This window comes from Diabrotica undecimpunctata, chromosome 1 (assembly GCF_040954645.1).
Source record: "Diabrotica undecimpunctata isolate CICGRU chromosome 1, icDiaUnde3, whole genome shotgun sequence".
Lineage (NCBI taxonomy): Eukaryota > Metazoa > Arthropoda > Insecta > Coleoptera > Chrysomelidae > Diabrotica > Diabrotica undecimpunctata.
Window position 1 is genome coordinate 88,446,695 of NC_092803.1, and position 24,881 is coordinate 88,471,575.

The 24,881-nt window shown below is 32.0% G+C and overlaps 1 protein-coding gene across 8 annotated transcripts in view; it reads left to right on the forward strand.

Moving 5' to 3' along the window:
• LOC140451284 (angiomotin-like protein 1) overlaps nt 1–24,881 on the forward strand; it is an 880,806-nt gene that overhangs the window by 626,371 nt on the left and 229,554 nt on the right. Inside the window, exons 13-14 of one of the 8 annotated variants that reach the window (XM_072545041.1) lie at nt 22,705–22,755; nt 22,840–22,956. The exons of 6 other annotated variants lie outside the window; for them this stretch is intronic. In XM_072545041.1, the coding sequence (XP_072401142.1) occupies nt 22,705–22,755; nt 22,840–22,941 (153 nt within the window). In that variant the 3' untranslated portion in view covers nt 22,942–22,956. Of the gene's footprint in view, nt 1–22,704; nt 22,756–22,839; nt 22,957–24,881 lie in introns of those variants that run through there. One more of the 8 variants, XM_072545045.1, reaches the window with a different exon arrangement.

The window sequence follows — 24,881 nt, forward strand, 5'->3', positions numbered from 1 at the left end:
TGCTTTAACTTGGTGGCATAATCATCTTCTTAAAAAGACATTTCAGTCATGGTCTGACTTAGTTGCCGCTTTAAAGGAAACTTATCTTCCGGCAGATTATGAGAGGAATTTGTGGGAACAAATTCGTTCTACAAGGCAATCTTTTCGAGAACCTGTATCTACATTTATCTCTAATTTTGAAGCTCTTTTCTTCCGTTTACCTTCTGTCGTTTCAGAGAAAGATAAAGTATCTGAAATTAGACGTGGTCTTTTTCCAGACTACATCAAAGCTTTAGCTTTGCACGATATAGACACTGTATCTGATCTTACCTCTTACTGTAAAAGAATTGAGTCTGCGTTATCTATACCCCACTTTAATAATAATAATAAGAAATTTTCATATGAAACAAATTCACTTGATGAAATTTGTTGGAATTGCAACAAACGAGGTCATGTGTATCCTCAGTGCAGGTACCAGAAAAATAAATTTTGTTATGGTTGCGGTTTTAAGAACGTTATTAAGGCACATTGCCCTAAATGTTCAAAAAACGAAGCGCGAGGTTGTTCGATAGCGGACAGGAATCAACCTCATTGCAGTCAAATGTCTGCATCAAACCTAAAAGGGAAGAACATACCAGAAAAAAATTTGAAGAAAACTTCAAACAAAGGACAAGCAGAGTAACATTTCAACTACCACCTATTATTCAAACGCGAGCTGAAACTTCTGATTCTAATTGTGATTTTAATCCTTTACCTATAGACAAAACTCCCATAGATACAACGCACAATGTTTCTTTAAATCCTGCGAATATTTCTTTTCCGTTGATTTCAACGTCTGATACTTTATGTAGAACTAATCCTCTTCTCGATATTCGTACACAGGATAATCGACCATATATTTCAATAAATATTGGCAGTGAAACAATATCTGCACTTGTAGACTCTGGTAGTAATGTCTCTATTATTGGCTCTCCAGCCTTATTTCTTCTTAAGAAGATGAATTTGCATCTTCACTATGATATTTCAGTACAGCTAACTACTGCTGATGGTAATGTCCAAAGTACCTTAGGTTATGTGTTTTTACCTGTTACCTTATCTGGTAGAACACAAAAGTTAAAAGTTTTAGTGGTTCCTTCTATCTCACATAAAATGATTTTAGGTATGGATTTTATGAAATTGTTTAGAATTTCTTTGGATTTCACAAATTTTTCGTATAGTACAGCTAAACTGTCAACATGTGTTGTTAATACTATAGTAAGTTCAGAGAATTTATCCACCCATCAGCTTTCACAGCTACATTCGGTAGTCAAACTGTTTAAGGAAATAGGCCCAACAGATTCTATTGGTAGAACCCACTTGTATACTCACCATATAGACACTGGTGATGCGAAACCAATTAGGCAAAGACAATATCCTCTTTCGCCTGCTATGCAGAAAATTCTCAACGAAGGAGTTGATGAGATGCTTAAGTTGAAAGTCATCGAACCATTAACAACCAGTACACCTTGGTTGTCTCCTTTGTGGTTGGTTCCGAAGAAAGATAGTTCCTATAGAGTTTGTTTTGATGGTCGAAAACTTAATTCGATAACAGTTCCTGATAGTTACCCCATGCCTTTAATAGATTCAATCATATCTAAAGTAAGAGATGCTAAATTTATTTCGTCAATCGATTTAAAACAAGCTTTTTATCAGATACCTTTGGATGATCAATCCAAATTAAAGACTGCATTTACAGTTCAAAATAGAGGTTTGTTCTGTTTTAATGTATTACCTTTTGGCTTAAATAATAGTGCACAAGCTATGTGCAGAGTTATGGATTCAGTTATAGGTCCTTTACTGGAGCCTTATGTTTTCTATTACCTTGATGATATTATTGTTGTTACTCCTGACTTTGATTGTCATATCAAAATTCTTAAAATGTTGTTTAAGAGACTTAAATATGCAAATCTTACAGTCAATTTTGAAAAGTGTCAGTTTTGTAGACCTTTTCTTAAATTTCTTGGTTTTGTTGTAGATCAACAAGGGTTAAGAACTGACCCAGCTAAAGTAGAAGCTATTTTGGAATATCCAGTTCCAAAAACTACTACTCAAATTCGTAGACTTATCGGATTGATAGGTTATTACCGTCGATTTTTGAATAATTTTGCATCCATTTGTACTCCCATTTCTGATTTACTCAAGGGTAACAAGAAAGGACAGTCTATTGTTTGGACTCCAGAAGCTAACTTAGCTTTCAGTCAGATTAAACAGGCACTAACATCTGCTCCTGTTCTTGCTAGTCCAGACTTTGACAAGCATTTTTATCTTACTTGTGATGCAAGTGACACTGGTGTTGGGAGTGTATTATTTCAAAAAGAAGATGGTTTAGAGCATCCTATAGCTTTCTTTAGTAAAACTCTCTCTAAAGCTCAACGTAAATACACTACTACTGAGAAAGAACTGCTGGCTATTTTATTATCTATTGAAAAATTTAGGTGTTATATTGAAGGAAGTGAAAACTTCACTGTGATTACTGATCACTCATCCTTACAGTGGTTATATTCCATGAAAAACCCTTCTCCTAGAATTGCCAGATGGATAATGAAACTATCCTGTCACAAGTTCACTGTCATTCACCGTAGTGGTTCTTTAAATGTTGTGGCTGATTCCCTTTCTAGAATACCTGAACAAAATCCTGAAATTTCTCTTTTAGATTTATCTAATCTTAAAACAGATACTTGGTATGATAATATGGTACAAAAAGTACAAAATAATCCAGATCAATTTCCTGCTTTTAAAGTTCATGGTAATGTTCTTTACAAGCATATCTTTTCAAGGAATAAGTTTTCAGATCCTTCCCCAGAATGGAAAATTTTCGTTCCGTCTCCTCACAGAAAAGATATTTTGAAACTCTTTCATGATGATCCTACAGCTGCTCACCTAGGAGTATATAAAACGCTCTCTAGAATCACGGAATTGTATTACTGGCCTAGAATGAGACTTTATGTCGCAAACTATATCAGTAAGTGCAAAATCTGTGCTGCTAGTAAACCAGGAAATGTACCTCCTGCTGGTTTAATGGGAAAGTACAGAGATATTAATTTTCCATTTCAGTTTTTATCTGCTGACTTATTAGGTCCTTATCCTAGATCTAAAAATGGAAATCGTTTTCTTTTAGTTGTTGTCGACTGGTTCACGAAATTTATTTTTGTCCATCCAATGGCAAATGCTACCTCTACAGCTATTGTTTCATTTATTGAAAATCAAGTTTTTCTTATCTTTGGGGTACCACAAATTTTCGCAGTTGATAATGGGAAACAGTTCGTTTCCAATGATTTCAAAAATTTAATGAATAAATATAAAGTACAAAAAATTTGGTATAATGCGAGATATTTTCCTCAAATAAATCCTACTGAGAGAGTTAACAAAACTATCGTAACAGCTATTCGTTCTTTTATACATGATAATCATAAAGATTGGGACAAAGAAATCTTTAAGATTGCCCAGGCTATTCGCCTAGCCAAACACGAAGTTACACAATTTAGTCCTTCGTTTCTAACTTTTGCCAGAAATATCCCTTTGGACGGTTCCTTCTTTGGTGCAATAGAAGACAAAGCAAGCAATGTCATTAATATTAATAACAAGCTATTCGACCCAAGACCACTAGAAAATATGTCTTCTATTTTCAAAGAAGTGCAAAAGAGAATACGTCACTCTTATGCGACGAATTCTAGCAGGTATAACCTTCGTAGACGTGATGTCAAATATCACGTTGGTGATAAAGTCTGGAAGAAAAATTTTGTCCTATCAAAAGCTGTCGATGATTTCTCTGCAAAACTAGCGCCAAAATTTGTCCCCTGTATTGTCAATAAAGTTTTGTCTAAATTAGTCTACAATTTAAAGGATCTAGATGGAAATGATCTTGGAAATTTTCATGTCAGGGATATCAAATTAGATGTCACTGATTCTAGTGACGATGAAAATCAGTAATGCATATTAAAAATATATCTTTTGAGTAAAACTTGCAGTTATACTATTATATCTTACCTTTAAGTGTAATTTAAACTTACATATATCTTGTATTGCATATATTTTAAACTATCTTCTTATCTCTTTTGTTAAGCTTATACATATTTTTATTACCTGCGTTAACAAATATCTTCGTTATTTATGGACTTTTCAATAAAATATTTAGTTATGAGAACCTTTGCTAGAAAATTTATCTACTACCTTTCACAAGTTTGATTGTTATTTACTTATCTTTATCTTCGTTTAATAACACATTATCTCTTACCTTTGCAAGTTAGCTACTTGTATTACCTTTATGGTGTTATTAAAACTATTGCGGTAATAACTTATGTCTAATTTTCATACTTAGTGCAAGTGTCTTGTTTTTCCGTTGAGTGGGTTCAAATATTTGGGAGATGTGGGAGAGTGGGAGATTTGTTCGGACAAGCACATAAAAATTGCCTAGGATGATTTATCTTCGCGGGACTTGAGGTCACTGCAGGAAAACTATTAACAAGGGCGTTAATATTTTTCATTTACCCATTAGGGGTGTTGTTCTTCTTCTTAACATGCCATACACCAAAGTGCGTAGGCGACTATCTCATTACTAGAATTCTGTTCTTGGCGGCGTGACACAGCTCGCCTGTATTGTGTATTCCTGTCCATTCTTTAATATTTCTTAACCAGGATAATTGTTTGCGGCCGGCTCCTCTCCTACCTTCGATCTTCCCTTGTAGGATTAACTGTGGTATTTCATATTTTGCTCCTCTCAATATGTGCCCAAGGTAACCAATCTTGCGTTTTTTAATTAATTTAAAGAGTTCTCTTTCCACGCCGGCTCTGTTAAGGACGTCATCGTTTCGAACTCTATCCACCCAAGGTATGCGCATCATTCTTCTTAATGACCACATTTCAAATGCTTCAAGTTTGTTGATAGATGTTTTTTTCAAAGTCCACGTTTCCATGCCATAAAGCAAGATGGACCATATGTAGCACTTGACCATTCTGTAGCGTATTTCGAAATTTAGGTTTTGATTACATAGGAGCGGTCTGAATTTCATAAAAGCTTGTCTTGCCATTTGTATTCGGGTTTTTATCTCTTGTTGTGGATCCGATTGGTCATTGATTGTGGTGCCAAGGTATTTAAAAGTTTTCACGCGTTTTATGCGATCGTCACCTATGCATATTATCGGGTTTTCTGGAGGGTTTCTGCTAATGACCATATATTTCGTTTTCAAAATGTTGATTTTGAGACCATATTTTTTACCTATGCTATTCACCCTATCAAGTAATAACTGCTGATCTTCCAATTTATCAGTTATAATCACTGTATCGTCCGCATAGCGTAGGTTGCTAATTGGTATGCCGTTCACCTTAATGCCTAATTCCGTGTCTTCTAATGCTTCCGCAAATATATTTTCAACATATAAATTAAAAAGCATCGGAGAGAGTATGCAGCCTTGGCGGACACCTTTCCGGATTTCAAATTCATCCGTATATTGGTCTTGATCAATCCTCACCTTTGCCATTTGGTTCCAGTATAGATTCTGAATAATTCTGATCTCCTTCTGGTCAATGTTGGCCCTATGTAGTAGTTCCATCATGATATCATGTTTAACATTGTCAAATGCCTTCTCGTAGTCGATGAAGGTGAGGTAGACATCTTTTCGTTGATCTAAACAGTTTTGTATTAAAGTGTTCAAACATAAAATTGCCTCTCTTGTTCCTAGTCCTCCCTTAAAACCGAATTGTGTTGACCCGCTAAGTTCTTCTAGTATCTTGTACATTCTTGAGTGTAATATTCTAAGGAAGAGTTTCAGCAAGTGACTCATTAAACTGATTAAGCGGTGTTCATTGCATTTTGTGGCATTAGCTGTTTTTGGGATCATCACAAAGGATGACTGCAGCCATTCTCGCGGAATGTAACCAGTATCATAAATTCTATTGAACAGCTTTACCAAGATTTCGATATTCTCCTCGTCTAGTAGTGTTATTGCTTCTATATTAATTTCATCTGGACCTGTTGCTTTATGCATCTTTGTGGTTCTAACTGCATATTCTATTTCACTTCGCATTATTGATGGCCCTGATAAGTTTTCGGAAGGAAGTTTGCGCGTTGGTTGTGTTGGTCTTTCGTCATTAAAAAGTCTTTCTGCGTATTCTTTCCACGCCATTGCTATCTCCTCTTCTGACTCTATGTATTCGTTTCTGTCGTTGCGTATTCTTGTTCTGTGGTGGCTTTTGTGTATATTCGATATTTCTTTGATCTTCTTATGTAGTCCAAAACTATCTCCCTTTTCCTGCAATTGTTCTATTTCGTTGCACCTTTCCACCATCCAACGTTCTTTTGCTTTCTTAATTTTCTGGCGAATTTCTTTGTGTATCTGTTTGTATTTGTCTTGATAACGTTGTTGTTTATGTTGCCTTCGCTTTTCCATTAGATCCATAATTTCGTCCGTCATCCATTCGTTATGCTTTCTCTTCCTGATCTGTGTTTTAACTTCCCTGTTTACTGCCAGAATCGTTCCTTTAATATCATTGACCATCTCTTCGATATCATCATTTTGTTCTATTATTCGCATTCTTTCATTAATTTGATTTGCATAACTCTTCTTCAGATTTTCGTCTCTCATCAGTTCTCTTGTATTTATAGGCGTGCTGGTGTTTGTATTTGTTCTCTTAATTTTTGCTAGTTTTAACCTCACATCTGCTATTAGCGGATTATGATCGGATGCAATATCAGCACCTGGATATGCTGCGATTCTTTTGATAGCGTTACGAAATCTTCTGTTTATTAAAACGTAGTCAATTTGGTTTCTAATTATTCGATTTGGACGGTCTCCTGGTGATTTCCAAGTATATAACTTACGAGGTGGGAGCTGAAACCATGTGTTCATGACGACAAAACCGTTTTCCTGGCAGAATTCACACAGCAGGTCGCCTCTTTCATTTCTAACTCCAAGGCCGTACTCTCCAATTATGTCTTCATATCTTCCTTTGCCCACCTTGGCGTTAAAGTCACCCATTATTATGTTTATGTCCTCTTTCTTTGTTAGTCTTATTGCTTTTTCCAGATCTTTATAGAACTTAGTTATTTCTTCTTCTGACTTATCTGCTGTTGGTGCATATGCTTGTGTCACATTTATGTTTACTGGTTTGCCTGTCATTTTGATCAACATGACTCGTTCGGAAATTGGAACGAAATCTGTCACCGATTTACTGGTCTTCTTGTCAAGAGCAATAGCCACTCCATGTCGGTGATGTCTATCTGTTGGGTCACTACACGAGTAATACATAGTAATTTTATCTTTCGTAAACTGTCCAGATCCAGTCCATCGGACTTCACTGACTCCCATTATATTTATTTTCAGCCGATTCATTTCCTTTATAAGGTTGTGTAGTTTTCCTGGTTCGTAAAGACTATTAACATTCCATGTTGAAATTCGTTGGATATCATCTATTTGGCACCGGGAGATTCTTCGCACCCTCTGACCATCTAAGGCCTGCCCGGGACTGAGGGCCATTGTTTTGTTTTGTTCTGCCATAATGAGATGAGTTATCCTGGGGAAAAGGTAGTGTTGTGGTATCCCGTTACTTTCAACACCGCAGTACCACAGCCATTCAAACTGTCCTAGTCATGCCTGTGGAATTCCAATAACAAGCCGGTCCAAGATAATTTCTTTTGCGCCTTGTGTTGGTACTGGTGATCGCTGCTGCCCTTCACCAGGGTTGAGGACTAGGAGGGATACATATGGAGGGTGTAGGATAAAGGTTATGGGACATGAGATTCCACGGTGTGGGATGGTGGAATATCATGAGCTAGCGTGGGCAGGCTCGCTAATCCCTGAAGTAGGTCTGTTTCCACCGGGATCGTGAAAAGTACCCACCCGCTACTCGATTATGCCTAACGCAACACCCGATAGGGGTGTTGCGTTAGGCATAATTCTTTATCTTTTGGAGTGAAAGTAATCTTATGCATATATCTTCTTTTATAGAAACCTCTGGTGTAAGATTATGAAGCTTTGAAGTTTTTGATTGCATTTGAATTGTCTTTAACATTTTAAATACATACGTCTATATTTATGCAGTTCTAGTTCTATTTCTTTTGTGTAGATCCTGGATAGTGTTTAGTGTTATAGCAATTTTATATGATATTACCACAACTTATCTTTGCTTTTTATTTTCCTTTATCATAAGTAAGCCAAATTTTATGCAGTATCTTTAATGTCTTTTGTGTAGAACTTTGACTTACTAGGTATTGTGAAGAATATACTTATCTTTATCTGACAATCAAAATTACTTGTGTTACTTAATTATCTTGATATTTCTTCTTCTTCTTAAAGTGCCCTCTCCTCAATGGAGGTTGGCTACTACAATTTTAAAATCTTCTCTATCTTCAGCTGTTCTTATTAGCTGTTCAAAATTTAGCCCTGTCCATTGTCGGATGTTTCTGAGCCACGAAAATATTCTTGATATTTACCTACCTTTAATTTTTGATACTATTTGGTACAAAAATTACTTTATCTTATACTAGCTTAATGTCAATTTGCTGTTTTATTGACTTGCCTTAGTCCATAAATATGCATATGCAATATGCCGAGAATTCATTCTCATTATCTTCTTATCTTTAATAAACAATGTAATTGTTTCCAGACCATACTGTCTATTGAAGTTTAGTCATAATAAGTTTCTCTGATTTAGTTCACAATGATTGCCCTCATCAATGCATAACTACAATGAATTTTCTTTTTCTTGAGTGTTATATTTTAATGAAATTTTTTTATTGCATTTACAAGGTAGATTTAACCTTATGCATACTACTATTTAGAAATCTGGTGTAGGGTTGTGTCTCTTTGAAATGACAATGGAAAGGTTTTGTTTTTTATACCCTCTTGTATAACTTTGGTCTGTACAATTTTTCTGTATAGATTACTTTATTATTCTAACAGGTGCATAACGTTTGGATTTAAATCAAAGTATATTTATGACTAATTTTTCTTCTTCAGTTCAACTGAGTATAATTTTGTGCAGTTTTCTTTTCATCTTGTGTAAATTTTATACTTAATAGATGTCTAGATTGGTCTTACTAAATTTTTACTTATTTCTTTTATATTTTGATGTTTACCTTATCTTTCTTAACTGCGTATAATGTTCTACTCATACTATCTTATGCAATATATGCAACTAAAATCTAGATTAGTATTATGATAACTAATATTTGGATTTATATACCTACTGCATTACTGATGATTATGATATCTTATCTTTTATAACTTAATGATTATATGCATATCTAGTGATATTGCTAATATCATAATTACCTTGGTTTAAAATTAGCTTCCCTTAAGAACTAACATTCTTGAAAGAATGTCTTTCTAACGATGTTTATCTCCATGAGTGATAGATACATCGTCCCCATATTAGTTGTTTTTGTATGATATTTATGTAATTACATATATATGGGACCGAACTGTGGTGGAGATGTACATTTATACCACTGGATCTTCCTTTAATGGTAAGGTTGTCTTTAGGGTATGGCGTCGGGGGGTTCATAGTACACAGGACTGTCGTCTCTGAGGAGCGCTTTCGAGGTTTAACCATGGATTATGAGCTACTGCGTTCATACCAACATGATTTCAATCGGCCCAGTGTATAATCGATGTACAGTACCAAAGATTGCGGATAACCCTTAACGTAGCTTTTCTCCCTCTTGGTCTACGACCAATTTTAGTGTGACGAATACTATAATTCGTTGGGATAAAATATTTCCCTGAGTATTAACTCTAAAGCCCTGTTACATGCTGCTACAATGTATAGCACATAAATATTTGCCTCATAATTTTAGTGTGACGAATACTATAATTCGTTGGGATAAAATATTATCCTGAGTATTAACTCTAAAGCCTTGTAAGGAATTGCTATAAGGTATAGCATAGGATTATTTACCTTACAATTTTAGTGTGACGAATACTATAATTCGTTGGGGATGAAATAATACCCAGAGTGCTCACTCTAAAGTCATTTAGTGTATATAGTATTACAATACTGTAATACATAGTTTATAATTATGTAGTTAAAATTTTAGTTTAACGGATACTATAATTCGTTGGGTGATAGTCATTTATTTTTTTTTTGACTTAGGTTAATATAAGTATATTAATTTTTATATCTTATCACAAGTTAACCATTTTCACTTTATTTTGTTTAAATAATAGTACCTAAACTTACAAGTTATTATACCTATATCTAGGTATCTAGATAACTTTAATATTTGGTAAAGATTACCTTTATTATTATTTTGATGATCATAACATATAATGAGTTTAGTGATGAGAAAAATTTCTCAAGGTACTTTAGAAATTTTTCTACTGGGTGGTGGAAGTGTGTAGCGTTATAACTGCTACATTGCCTGCTTTCTTTCTTATGTTAATATATTTCGTTAATTCTATTCTCCAATTTCCATATCTTCTGTCATAATTCATATTCTTCTATATCCTCCATTGTATCTCTTATTTTTCTATATATTTTCTCAGATATAGATTGTATCAGAATTATGTCGTTACTTAATTGATTCATTATTCTCTTTTCATTTTTACGTGGTGCCACGTTACGTGCCCACGTTGGGCGCCAATTTGTAACGTTAGGCACCAATTTGTAACGTTCCAACGAACATTCATTGGGTGCCAATTTGTAATCCTTCCAGGCTCAATTTGTAATATCCCAACGTTGAGCTGCTGTTGTCAACTTGTAACCGCAAACCTTAGTTTGCTGCTACAATCCGACTAACATCACTAACAACGTTGGAGTGACAAATCGTTTCCCGTTGGGACCAATTTTTAACGTCATAACCCCTAATGTATCAATTGCAAAATTGCTACATTAGACGTTATACGAAACACTCCCTGGCTAGCTCACTCAGGACGTGAATATGGCCTACTCTAGAGCAACACACGCAAACAAGTAAAAAGAAGAAACAATACACAGTTAAATTAACACATGTTTATTAAAATATTAAACAAAAAGGGCAGAAAAATACATGTTTAAATATTATATTGAATTTAAATAAAAATTATTTGACTTCTTGCTACAGTGTTACATTATAGTAAGGAAAAATGCTTGTCACCAAATCCTAGGTTTTATCCTGGTCTTTTCTGCTATGGTTGTTAGCAAGCCATGTTGTTAGTTGTGGATTTTCTTGCCCTGGAGTCAACTCTCCTATTGGAATGATAGTGCCATTCTCAGGCCGGTTGGTCTTCTGGATGTTAATATAAATTGACCCAGAAAATCCACATTTTTAGAAATAAAAGCCATTATATCGACTTTTGTATCGAACGGGAAGGGGGAAATGTCAACAAAAAGGAGTCTTTGTCACTAGCATTAAACTAAACAGAGAATAAAGATGGCACCTCTCGTTCCAAAGTAACAGAAATAGAGATGAAAATAAAATTCATTCTTTAGAAACTTGAGTAAAAGATAAAAATGATGATTATTAAGAAAATAGGAAAGGTAGATACTGAAATATATATATATATATATATATATATATATATATATATATATATATATATATATATATATATATATAAAGAAGATAGATTTTGACGCCAACTGGTTTTTATACCAAATACCAGTAAAAATGAAAAGAGAATAATGAATCAATTAAGTAACGACATAATTCTGATACAAACTATATCTGAGAAAATATATAGAAAAATAAGAGATACAATGGAGGATATAGAAGAATATGAATTATGACAGAAGATATGGAAATTGGAGAATAGAATTAACGAAATATATTAACATAAGAAAGAAAGCAGGCAATGTAGCAGTTATAACGCTACAACTTAATCTCTCATTTGACTTTCAATCTGCTTTTAATGTTGCGTTAAATGTTCAAGTAGTGTATTTGTACAGTGCAGTTATAAGCTAAATTAGGTGTTGTGGTATGCCTACTTCTTTTATCTGCCATAAGTGTCTCCGTCTGTTCATGTGTATCCAATGTATAGTGAGATATTGGATTCCCTAGACTTAAAAATCGACATATTGAAATTAGACAGTAAAAATTATAATTTTAAGAGTGATTTATAAATTATTGTGATTTAAATTTTATTAATTTATGAAACAAATATTGCACGTCATAAACTGTAGCAATCGAAAAGTTACTAAGATCTCCCTGCTGTACAGAGTTTTCTATAATTTTATGTAGTAACAAATATTAAGAGTACTACTTCTTTCCACCTTGCTTATTAAACATAAAAGTAATATAAGGTTATATGTCGGTTAACAATTTATATTATAAAATTTTTAACTACATTAGCCAAGTATCTATGAAATTCCTCGATGCCTAAATTGATGAATATTTAAATAAATTTCAAGTTCCACAATGTACCTGCTGTAAAATTTGAAAATCTACGACTAATAAAATTATTGGCAACACTGCAGGAGCTTAGTTTTGTATCCTAAAAGGTGTATACGGATCCCAAAAATGTTTTAACGTATTACGGAGCCTACTTATATGCCTAATAATATACACGGTGTATATTCTCCTAAGAGTTCGTATAATACCGTTTTAGTGCGGAGCCCTCAATAACCGCTAGATCTATATATATATATATATATATATATATATATATATATATATATATATATATATATATATATATATATACATCTAGCGGTTAATGTAAGCTCCGTTCTAAAACGGTATTATACTAACTCCAGTAGAATATACACCGTGTATATTATTATCTAAGTAGCGCTTTATGTAGACTCCGACCAACATGTAGCATTAAGTGGACTCCACAATAGGATAAACCATTTTTGGGATCCGTATTTACCATGTTGCGTACATTTCTAAACTCCTGAGATGTTGCCAATAATTGTATTAGTAGTAGATTTTCAAATTTTACAGCAGGTACATTTTAACACTTGAAATTTATTTAAATATCCATCCATTTAGTCATGAAGGAATTTCAGGATTATTTGGCTAATGTAGTTAAATATAAATTGTTAACCGACACATAACTTTATTTTACTTTTTAGTTTTAATAAACAAGGCGGTAATTTATATTACTTATTTTATATATTTTTAAACATAAGAAAGTGTCTATTATAAACTTGGAAAAGTTAAGTTTTCATTTTTATTAATTAGTATTTTTTATTAAAAGGCATTGTCACTAAAACATTTAGTTCATAAATGTACGTAGATCGGATAGAGTAATCGTGTAACAGTTTATGAAATTAGAGGCCCCTTCGGTAGGATTATAATGTTTGTTACCCTATTAATTAAAGAAAACTCAAACAACAGGGAGATCTTTATAATTTTTGGATTACTGCAGTTTATGACATGCAATATTTGTTTCATAGCGTAGTTGAATTTAAACTACAATCATTTATAAATCAATCTTTAATAACATACTTTTTTACTGTCTAATTTCAATAGATATGTCGATTTTTAATTAAAATATTTAATGCATTAAAGTCGCGTAGAGATTTTCACTAAACATTTAATTTTAAAACTATTATAATAAAAGTCCAAGAAAAGTATAAAGTCTAGGAAATTCAATATCCCACTATGGGTTTGTTTTATAGACTATCGTAAAGCGTTCCACAGTCAAATGGATACACTTATGACTGATACTAAAAGAATTAGGTGTACAACAACACCTAATTTTGCTTATAACTGAACTGTACGAACACACTACTAGACCATTTAAACTAACATTAAAAGAAGATTGAAAATCAAAACGAAATATAAGTATCTCGGAAAAATTTCTCAAACGATATTAATATTAAAAGGGACTTTAAAGAGCATCTGACAAAGCATGCTAAACCTTAAGGCGACTAAACCACACAAAATGGTTATTTGAGAAAAATTATAGCTCATTCCAGAAATAATTGTAATATAACATTAATGTAGATTAAGAAGAAACGCTGAAGAAAAAAACAGTAGCGGTTAGCCTAAATAAAGAAAGGCAAAAAGAAGATGTAATTTGATGTTTTGAAAAATCTGATCCGAAAACTGCATGAAAAACATTTCATAGTATAGACATCGAGCGCGGCGATGCCTCTGCCGTCTGGCGGCCTATATCGACTTTTACTACCATTTGACTATTTGTGTACGATTTTGTGTATAGTTAAGTGGCACACCACAAAAAGTGTTTTTATTTTCTCTTTTGTTCAACAATTAAAATGTATTGCTATACTTCTAGATGTTCCAATACAATAAAGGATAATAAACATAAAGCACAGGGTACAAAATTTTATTATTTTCTATGCGCTAGTTATTATAAACACATAAGCTATACTACAATTAAAAACTATGACCACTATGAAAAAAATACGGTAGACTATGACTACATTTGTGCTTTAGTACTATAGTAAGAACAAGATAAAAATCTAAATTTCTACATAATTATATTAACAAGAAATTAATAAAACTTTTGTTCGTTATTAGTAATTTCGTTATTTTAGAATATATTATAAAAAATGTTGTTGATATTACAATATCAGATGATAGGAATACAAAAATAAAAAACAACTTACCTTTTCAAAACAAGAATCAATCACTTCATTTTATCACGAAAAATTTAAAAATTGCAATGTAATTGAACCCATTTTGTGAGCTATAGTTACATTGATACTTATGTGGCAATTAGCTGTAAAGTCATTAGTCTTTCTCACCGTATCGTATTTTCGTGATATTTTTTGTAGGCAAGCGGTTTAGTTTGTGTAATATAATATCCCCAATTCGTCTCATAATATTTAGTTTTCAAAACAGGTGTTACGCTAATTCGGTCACATTTTTTAAATAACTTTGCAGTACATTTGAAAATAAGTCGACAGTTTTCCTTGAAGTCTTAACTTGTATATTACTCCTTGATGTTTTTTTTTTGTATTCCCAACATTTCTCATTAACTGCCTAATAGTGAATAATTGATCAACGATTTATTAGTTTTTCTAATTCCACACTAATAGTCTCCTATTTGATAGTTCACCTATTCACTCAATCGTTCCAGGTGTATCAAAAAAAATTCTATATATCCTAATAATTAATAGATATATAGCTTATATATAGCTTATATCGCTATAGTTTGTGCAGTACATTTTATTACCCCTTTTGTGTATGGTATGCTTTTCAGCAAGTTGGTACTTGCTCTTACTTCTAAATTGACAGATCAGCTGTTTAACTGCCTGTACTGAACTTTCTTCTTTATTTTGCAAATATATATAAAAATTAATAAAACTCTGACATACCGTTGATTAAAATATTGGATACCCTATACTATTCAATCAACGGAAATACTAAGATCACACGGGGAGAATATTATGGGTTATTTCTGGTTTAGTCACAATTTACACTGAAATTACTAACAAGAGAGTGCTCTTAATTCCACGTTCAAATTAATATATAGAACCAACAGATGCTAGTCATATACCATCAGTACTAATAAAATGGAAACTATCAAATTAATGTCAATTTCATTTAATCAAACGTACTAACCTTAAAAATGGTCATTTAAGGAAACCCGCCTCAAAAATATTGACAATAAATTAAAAATAGTTTAAGCGTTATAAAAGTAACAGAGCAGCAAAGCTCACAGCATGAGAATAGTGCCTTGTACTTTTACATAGCAATTTGTTCTCACAATTTTATAGTTTTTCGAAAAATGAACTTCAATTAAAAGATTAAAACGTCAAATAAAATGTAAAAACCTATTCATATTTTTAAATATTAAAATCTTCAATTTAGAAATTGAACATTCTTAATAAATGTATAATCTAATATTTAAGCCTGTTTATGTTTTATAGACTTGGAAAACACTGAACAGACAAATATGTATTCTTTTATATACTAGGTTCTAAAAAAAGTGTACTCAAAACGAATAAATATTATCTACCAAGTGTTTTATTCCAGTTTCATATGAAAGCACTAGATCTTAGATATTATAAATTTCGTCATAGGTGCTAATTTAAAATGAAAACCAAATGATAGAGCATATAGTGAAATATAAATATCTTAGCCCTCTATTGCCCGACTTTTTTTGTAAACTTAAGAGAAAATGTTTTAATTTGTATATGTGCTCAAATATCCATCCATTTACAACTAGTATTTTTTTTAGATTTTTTAAATTTTGTTTGGGGGGAGTTTTGGGAGTATTGCCCTCAGGCAACTGTGGGCAGCAAAAACTAACGAATTAAGTTATATACTTATTTATTATGCCAATCAAAAAAACAAATATTTGTAGTTGTAAAAGATAAAGCAACTTTACATTTATCGCACATTACTTTAGAAATATTACAGCATCCTGGTTTTTTGCATCTTCCCTTTTTTTGAAAATATGGGCCAGTCGAAGGTTTGGTCAAGCCTAACTTCCTTCGGTGGTACAATAGCAGTAGGTCCTCTCTTCCGTTTTTTTACAATTTCGTTCTCAATTTCACTGAGCCTGGGACGTCCTTTGTTTTTGATCTGGTCAGTTCTTGCTAACAGTACGCTACATAAGTGGGACTTAAACTGTAACAAAGGCAACTGATTTTTCTTTCAAAGTAATCGCAATCACGACGATATAACAACCAGCTGTTAACAACAGCTAAATACAGAAGGTGAAAAAATATTTTTAGATACCACTTTTTAGATTTTATGTCTGTTCGGTAAAGAGCAATTAGTGAATCCATAAGATCGACACCTCTCATAAATTTATTATAAAATTGCACTGAATTTGGACAGCATACAATAATTCTTGATTTTTGTTTCTTATCCCATCTCTTGACTAACGAAGTAGGCTCAGAACCAACAAATGTACTAAGCAAATGAACCGGTTTATTATCGTACCACTTTAACGCTGGTACTCTTATGCCATCTACTGTAGCGTGCTTTTCTTCTACAGTACCTCTACCCTGTTTCTTCATAGTCTTGTCATCAGAAAAATGGCAATTAGGCAGTCTGTTGGGACGAACAGTTCCCAAACATTGCAGTCCACGTTTTTCCATTTCAATCTGCAACTGAATGCTATTAAACCAGTTGTCAAAATATACTTTATAGTATTTGTTTGGTTCGACTATCTCACACAATCTTATTACTACATTACCGCTGGTGTCTACATTAGGTAAATGAAGAGAATGTTCAACAGTTCCTGTATATAATTCCCAGTTATAAACAATACCATTGCTATCACGCAAAACAAATGCCTTGTATCCCCATTTTTTGGGTTTATTCTTCATATATTGTTTTAAAGAATGTGCCCCTTTGAATGGTATCATTTGTTCATCAATACACAATTTTTCACTCATTGGAATACTCTGAAAATTTTGAAATGGACCGTTGATGAATGGTCTAATTTTGTATAACTTATCATTATTGTTGAGCATATTTTCGTTATTATTGAAATGAATTTTAGTTTCTATTTCTTCCCAGCGATTCCTAGATATAGTGTCAACTATTTGAGCTGGTCTAAATTTGCTTCGTACAAATCGTCTTCATTTTCCATTTTATTTGATCCTGGATCGATTGATATCTGAGTACCTATGGAAAATTCATTATCACTCTCTTATTATCACTGTCAAAGTCAGAGTCTTTGGATTCCTCGGATATTTACTGCTTTTCCCGTAGAACGTTTTTGTATCCATCCTAAAAAAATAATTTAAAATAATATGGTCCAGTGTGGATTCAAAGGAACATACCTGTTTTTTATCACAGTACTGAAACAACACAATAAAATAAACAAGTTTCAACGGTAATCAATATATAAATGCTGATATAATGCCTCGGTATATATTTTTATATAAATTGTACACAATTTATAACAATAAATCACTATCGAAAATACAAACTAATAAGGCAGCCATGTCCATTTGACATACTGTTAAACATTTCCATATAGGTTTCGTCATAGGTTCATAGAGTGTATTAAAATGTATAACCAAATGTTGCCTGAAATTAACAGAGGGCATCTTAGAGTCGGAAATTGTTTTAAAAAAGTTTTCTGCATCAAAAACTCCTTTGTTACCTTGAGTACACACGGGGCTATAGAGGGTTAAAATAGCTGTATCGCGCGAGGATAAGGTTATTGATGAGGAAAAAAAGACCTATCACTGAGGAAGTGAGATAGTAATTGGCAAACGCAAAGAGCACTTTAATTACATTAAATGAAATATGCATTACAATCTATCATGATACACATATCTTGATACACATGAAACAAGACAATTAATAAACACGTTAAGAGAATTTTAAGAAATAATAACCAAAATTTAACTTTTAATACACAGAAGAAATACTGATATACAGAAGATACACAAATTAAAAAACGTTATCCACTTATTGTACGCAAGACCGACCCTATTGAAGCTGACAATGGGATGAGACAGGAATATTCCCTGAGTCCCCTATTATTTAACCTGATTATGGATGAAATAATAAAAAAGTATGAACTAAAAAAGGATACCAAATGGAAGAAAAACAAATAATATATAATATAATAATAATCTGCTGTGCAGACGACGCAATACTACTCTTTCAAAGTGAAGATGATTTACAACGTACGCTGCTCTAATTTCATATAACCGCCAGAAAATTTAACATGTTAATTTCCCCAAAAGAGACAAAATGCATGGTTACAACAGCAAATTTACTAAGATGTTAATTGGAGCTAAAAGGTCAGATAATAGAACAAGGGTTGGAGCTTAAATATCTAGGCATCACATTATCTAGCTAGGGAAAGCTCGAAACTGAAGTGAAAGATCCAGTGAATAGAGCAAACAGAGCCACAGGCTGCCTAAATGAAACATTATAAAGAAATAAAAATATCGGAAAAGAAACGAAATGCAGAATTTACAAAACAGTCATCAGACCAATAATGACATACGCGGCAGAAACAAGACCTGATACAGAGAGGACAAAAAGCATGTGAAACAGCAGAGATGAAAACACTTAGAAAAATTGATGGTAAGACACTATGGGACAGAGCTAGAAGTACAGATATACGACGTAGATGCAAGGTGAAGAACATCAAGAACTGGTTAAGAAATAGAAGAGTAGAACGGAACTATCATATAAGCCGAATGACAACAAATAAAACAATAAAGACGGCAAGAGACGGTTAACCCATAGGCAGACGATCAGTAGGAAGACCACGAAAACGATGGAAAGGCAACTTACTGGAGGCACATTGAAAAACAGACAGAGTTATGTCCATATAAAAAGAAAAAGTAGAAGAAGAAGAAGATACACAGGATAAACATTAAAATAGTTGCAAGAAGGATAAAATAAATCAGTCATATTAATGTAGAATAGCAGAGGACAGAGTATTTGTCATAGCTTTGGACAAGTGCCCAATTGAAAAAAGAACACAGGTCGTTCAAAAAAGACGGAACTCTAGAAAGAACACAGAATAGATTTAAAAAAATAAAAGCATAAACATGTCTTTTTCTACTTTAAGATACGTAAATAGAACATTGAATTCAAATGTAAACTTTGATATATGTGATAAACCCATCACCTGAACAGTGGCGCCGATGTATGTAGTTGAAATTATTTACACTTATTTTAATTGTATATTTTTTTATTATCTATATATGAGTTGCGACCGATATTACAAACTTATTTATTTTCCACAAAGAGGCTCTTTAGAACCTAATATTATTACTATACAAATCTGATTCGACATATCGTCAAAACGTAATACACGGCATGTAAAATTTAAATTTTTAATAAAAAGATTACGCATTACTTATGGGGTTTAAAGAACGAGCCTTTAGGAAGATTGGAGTACTAATAAGACCACCGCAATCGGTCATATCGGGTGATACCGCATCGGGTAATGATTAATTAATTAATCGGCTAATTCTTCAGTCACCCCTTTAATATGATTTTGTCAAATTGGTCCTTTTTAGGACCAACTATTCTAATAACATATGTCTATAACTGTTAAGGGTATATCTAAAAATCAAGAAACTTTACTTTACTTAAATTTATCAGACATATGAGTTAACACGAATCTGACTAATTTCTAGTACAGGAAACACATATAGGGACTAACCTAGGGTGTTTGGTATATAGCTGATCGCTGAAAACCACATTATAGATATAGACATACTATTTCTGTCGGAAAGTAAGAAAGGTCAAAACCAGTCAGCTGAGAGAACCTTTTAACGATGTGGAGCTTGGATCCACCATCTACATATTTAATGAAAAATAACACAACTACCGACCTTGAGGATCTGAGCACAAAGCTTATTACGAAATCTGGACCAAAAACACTACAATGACTTATCCAGATGATGAACAACTGTATTCAAATTAGGAGATACTCAAAGGATAGAGACAAGCCAAAGTTGTTACCTTGCTTAAGCCTGGCAAACACTCCAACGACCACAAAAACTATCGCTTAATATCTTTATTTTGTCAGCTATTCAAAATACTTTTGCACAATATCGTTAATATGATATCACCGATATTAGAAGAAAAACTTAAATTAAAAGACAAAAGTGGCTGTAAACAGGGAAGATCACGTACATCACAAATACTAAATCAAAGACGGGTACGAAAAATATCGGGTATCAGGGGTGGTATTTTTCAATCTAAATGCCGCTTACGACACCTTAAATTACAGAATATTTCTCCAAAAACTATATGCTATCCCCTTAGATAACAAACTTACTTATATTGTCTGCGTATGCCTACACAATAGAATATTTTTTGTATCACTCAATGGTAAGAATAGCAGATGAAGAACGGTCTCGCTTGGGGTAGCATAAAGGCACCTACACTGTATAACATTTACACAAACGAACGATCCATACCGATAGATACTAGAACTTCTATTATATAGACGATACACCTATTATTACACAATAAAAATAAACTATGAATCAATTTTCAACCAAAATCCCTGAAAAACTCGTGTGTGCTCCTTTAATCTCCCTAACATAGACGCTTTCACAAAACTGAACATGTCATGAAATTGTTGAACGTAGACTTCCTATAAATTCCTTGAAAATAATTTGTATCGCACGGGGTCAGTCACAGATCATTGTTTAAAACTAAAAGGTAAATTGAGGACCAGAAATAATAATTTTCGCATGCTTGTCAGCTAAAAATGAGGTGCTATTATATATATATATATATATATATATATATATATATATATATATATATATATATATATATATATATATATATATATATATATATATATATATATATATATATATATATAATACCGCGATTTTTATCGCGGTTCTCAAAGAATTAGTTTGTAAGCACTTTTTGAAATTATCTTTATTATATCTATTATGAAGCACACATATATATTTAACATAGCCAATGTAAATTTTAAACAAACTATCTTTAAAATTGAAATTGTTATGACACTAACTAAATTATATTAACAAAATTTTGTACCTTTCTGTCACTGAATGCCTAAATGAAACTGTTCTCCACTATATAGATTTTAATCACCACTCAATGTCTTCGTTCTCAGCTTCGGTTACCTTGTTTTTGTGAAATTACTTTTTCTAATTATCAGCTTCCACCAATTTAAAATATTTTTCTTCTTAATAGCATTTATATTTATTCTTCTTTTTAATACACCAATATCCAATCACCATATAATTATTATAAGTTGATTTATACTAATCTCCAATCATAATATAATTTTTAATTTCTTCCAATATCCAACCAATATTCTTCTAATATACTTTCCAATACTATCAAATTTTAATACTAAATCACTGATTATTGCATACTTTATACTTTCTTCCTAATCACTAACTGTAACTAACTGTGTCTGTCTTCTTAATAACCAATTGTCTGACTGCTTACTGACTGACTGACCTGCTGACTGACACTTTTGAATCCAAATCACCGAGTATTTATACCTTTTCAATGTTCCAGAACCATCTGGCAAGAAATCCTATTCGAATTGTTCTATTTCCTCTATATGATGTTCTCGAAAAAGTATATCTTCGATCCACAGACATAACCATATTCGAGAAGGTTCTACCGTAAACAAAGGTTAAATTCTGTATTCTAGAGAATTCTTTACTTTTCTATTGACATTTAGGCTTTTCAGATCAGAATATAAACTTATGTGTAAATTTAAACAACCTAAATTAATAAACTACACTATTTCAAATCCGTAACTATATGTAAACTAAACATTTCAAATTAACAAATAACCCCACTTTATATTCGTAATTATTATTTAAATGTCTGTCACTTTCAGAGTATGTATATCTGGTTGCATTTGCACATGGCTCACTTAAATATATTTACAATATTATAATTATTAAAAAAAAACTTTTTACACTTATTATATGCTAATTTCTTAAAAATGCCCTCACATAAATAATTTTTATAATATTCCCTAGTATATAACTTATTAAAATAACCAAATACTTTTTATATCTAATATTATCTAGTGTGTAACTTATAAATTATTTTTAATCACTATTTTTCTTTCTCCTATATTCTATATCATTTCAATACCCCAAAATTAATTTTAAAATAAATAATTTACTTATTATTTTTTTAAATATTAATTTTCTTATCCACATACCAGTAAATATAATAAATTAACTAATTTAATTTCTTATTATTTTTTTTTAAATTGTTCTATTAAATACATCCCTGTTATCTGTCTATGTCAAACTGTCATGTCAAATGGAAGTTTTTGTGTTTACATTTTACAATGAATAAAGATAATCTAAGTGTCTATATTGTGTTATGTTTATTTATAGACAAAATCTAGGAATTATTTCCATTCAAAAGGCTTTCATCCATATGAATTGGTAAGTTTTACACTTTATCATATTATCTTTAAAAAGACATTTACACAATCAATTCTGTATCTAACCCCAAATTATGATTTTTAGGGTACCAACAATTTCCATATGGATAAAATCAATAAATATGATGTCAAATTGATTCACAACAAAGAAATCTACCATCTATCTATGAAATGGATCTATCAGTAAGCTGTTAGTGTTGTTATTATTAGTGTTAAAAGTATGAAAACATTATTCATTCTCTTCATAATATTTAAAAATGTCATTGATATGAAACATGCCTCTTAGTCTATTATCTGCATCTATCAACACATAACTATTTAGTCCATTCTGATTTTCAATTCTGTATGGACCTTCAAACATTGGTTGTAATTTCTTACAACGGTTTTCTCCAGCATTACTCTTTCTAAGTGAACAAATTAACACTTGGTATCCTTTTTGAAATGTGATTGGTTTTTTTATTTTTTAATTTTGTCTTCTGATATATTTTTCAGCTTTCCTCCTAATTCGGTTATTCACTTTCTGCATTGCTTGTTCTAACATATCCTGATTATATTCACTAATCCATTTTCTGTTTCCTATATGGCCAAACATGAAATATTCTGGTACTTCCTCTGTATTTAAATTATGTGTATTATTTAAAAAATATTCGACTTGTGGTATATGTTGCTGCCACGTTTCATGTTGATCCTGGCATACTATCCTTAAATATTTTATAACTTCTTTAATATATCTTTCTGCAGGATTTGCCTGAGGATGTCTGATACTTGTAAAATGAATGTTGATTCCCTTTTTCTCAAAAAATGCCCGAAATTTTTGGTTGTTAAAATATGTAGCATTATCTATTATGCAATTTCTAAATGGTCCTATTTCTTCGAAAAATTGAATAATATATAATTTCAATGTTTTAACATTTGTTCTGGAGCAGGGATATAGTTTAATACATTTTGTATATAAATCAACTATCACTAGTATATGCTTTTTTCCTGTTGGACTTGGAACTAAATTTGAGATGAAATCCATGGAAACTGTACTTAGTTTTTCATATACAACATTAGATCTATATGTGTTCTGGTTTTTGAAATTCTTTTCTTTGTTTATTTGACATATTTGGTATTGGGTAGTAATTTCTTTTGCTATACTTATGTCATTCTTTGCAAAATAATTGTCCCTAAATAGCATCCATAGCTTTCTTGAACCAATATGCATGTAATTGTTATGTAAATTTTTCAATATTTTCATTGCCAAAGTTCTAGTTATTGCATATACTTCTATGCCATTTATTATTTTATAATAAACTCCATCTTTCTTAAGGACTTTTTGTTTTTCACTCAAATTGATCTGATCTCTTATAATTTCTTCTTTAGAATATAATCCAGTGCTTTCTACTAACTGATTTAATCCAATTTTTATTGTTCGCTGCCCTTTTTGTGATGTATTTTCTAACCTTGATAAAGCATCTGCCACTATGTTGGATTTTCCAGAAATGTATTTGATTTCAAAGCAGTATTCACTCAGTATTAGACTCCACCGATGTACTCTACTGTTTCCATATTTGTTATTTAATATAGATGTTAAGGCTTGGTGATCTGTTTCTATAGTAAATTCATTACCCAACAAATAAAATCTTAATTTTGTGACACAGTGTATGATACTTGCTAGTTCTAATTCTGAAACTGAGTAACCCTTTTCATGTGGTTTTGTAATTCTTGAAATGAATTGTATTGGGTATTCGACCTCATCATGTATTTGTAATAATACTCCCGATAATCTCGCTATGGATGCATCTGTTCTTAATATGAATGGTTTTGTGTAGTCAGGATGGTATATTCTTAAATTTGACAGAAAAATGTTTTTGATTTCTTGGAATGCTAGTTCTCTTCTCTGATCCCATCTCCATTTTACACCTTTCCTCAGCAGTTCAAGTAATGGAATTTCTTTTATACTTAGATCTGGTATCATCCTTTTATAATAATTAATTATTCCAATAAATCCTCTTAAAGTTCTTAAATTGTGTGGTGTTTTATATTCCTGAATGACCTGTGTTCGTTCTGGATCCATTGCGATTCCCTTAGTGTTAAGTTTATAACCTAGATAAATTACTTCTTTTTGAAAAACTGTACATTTTT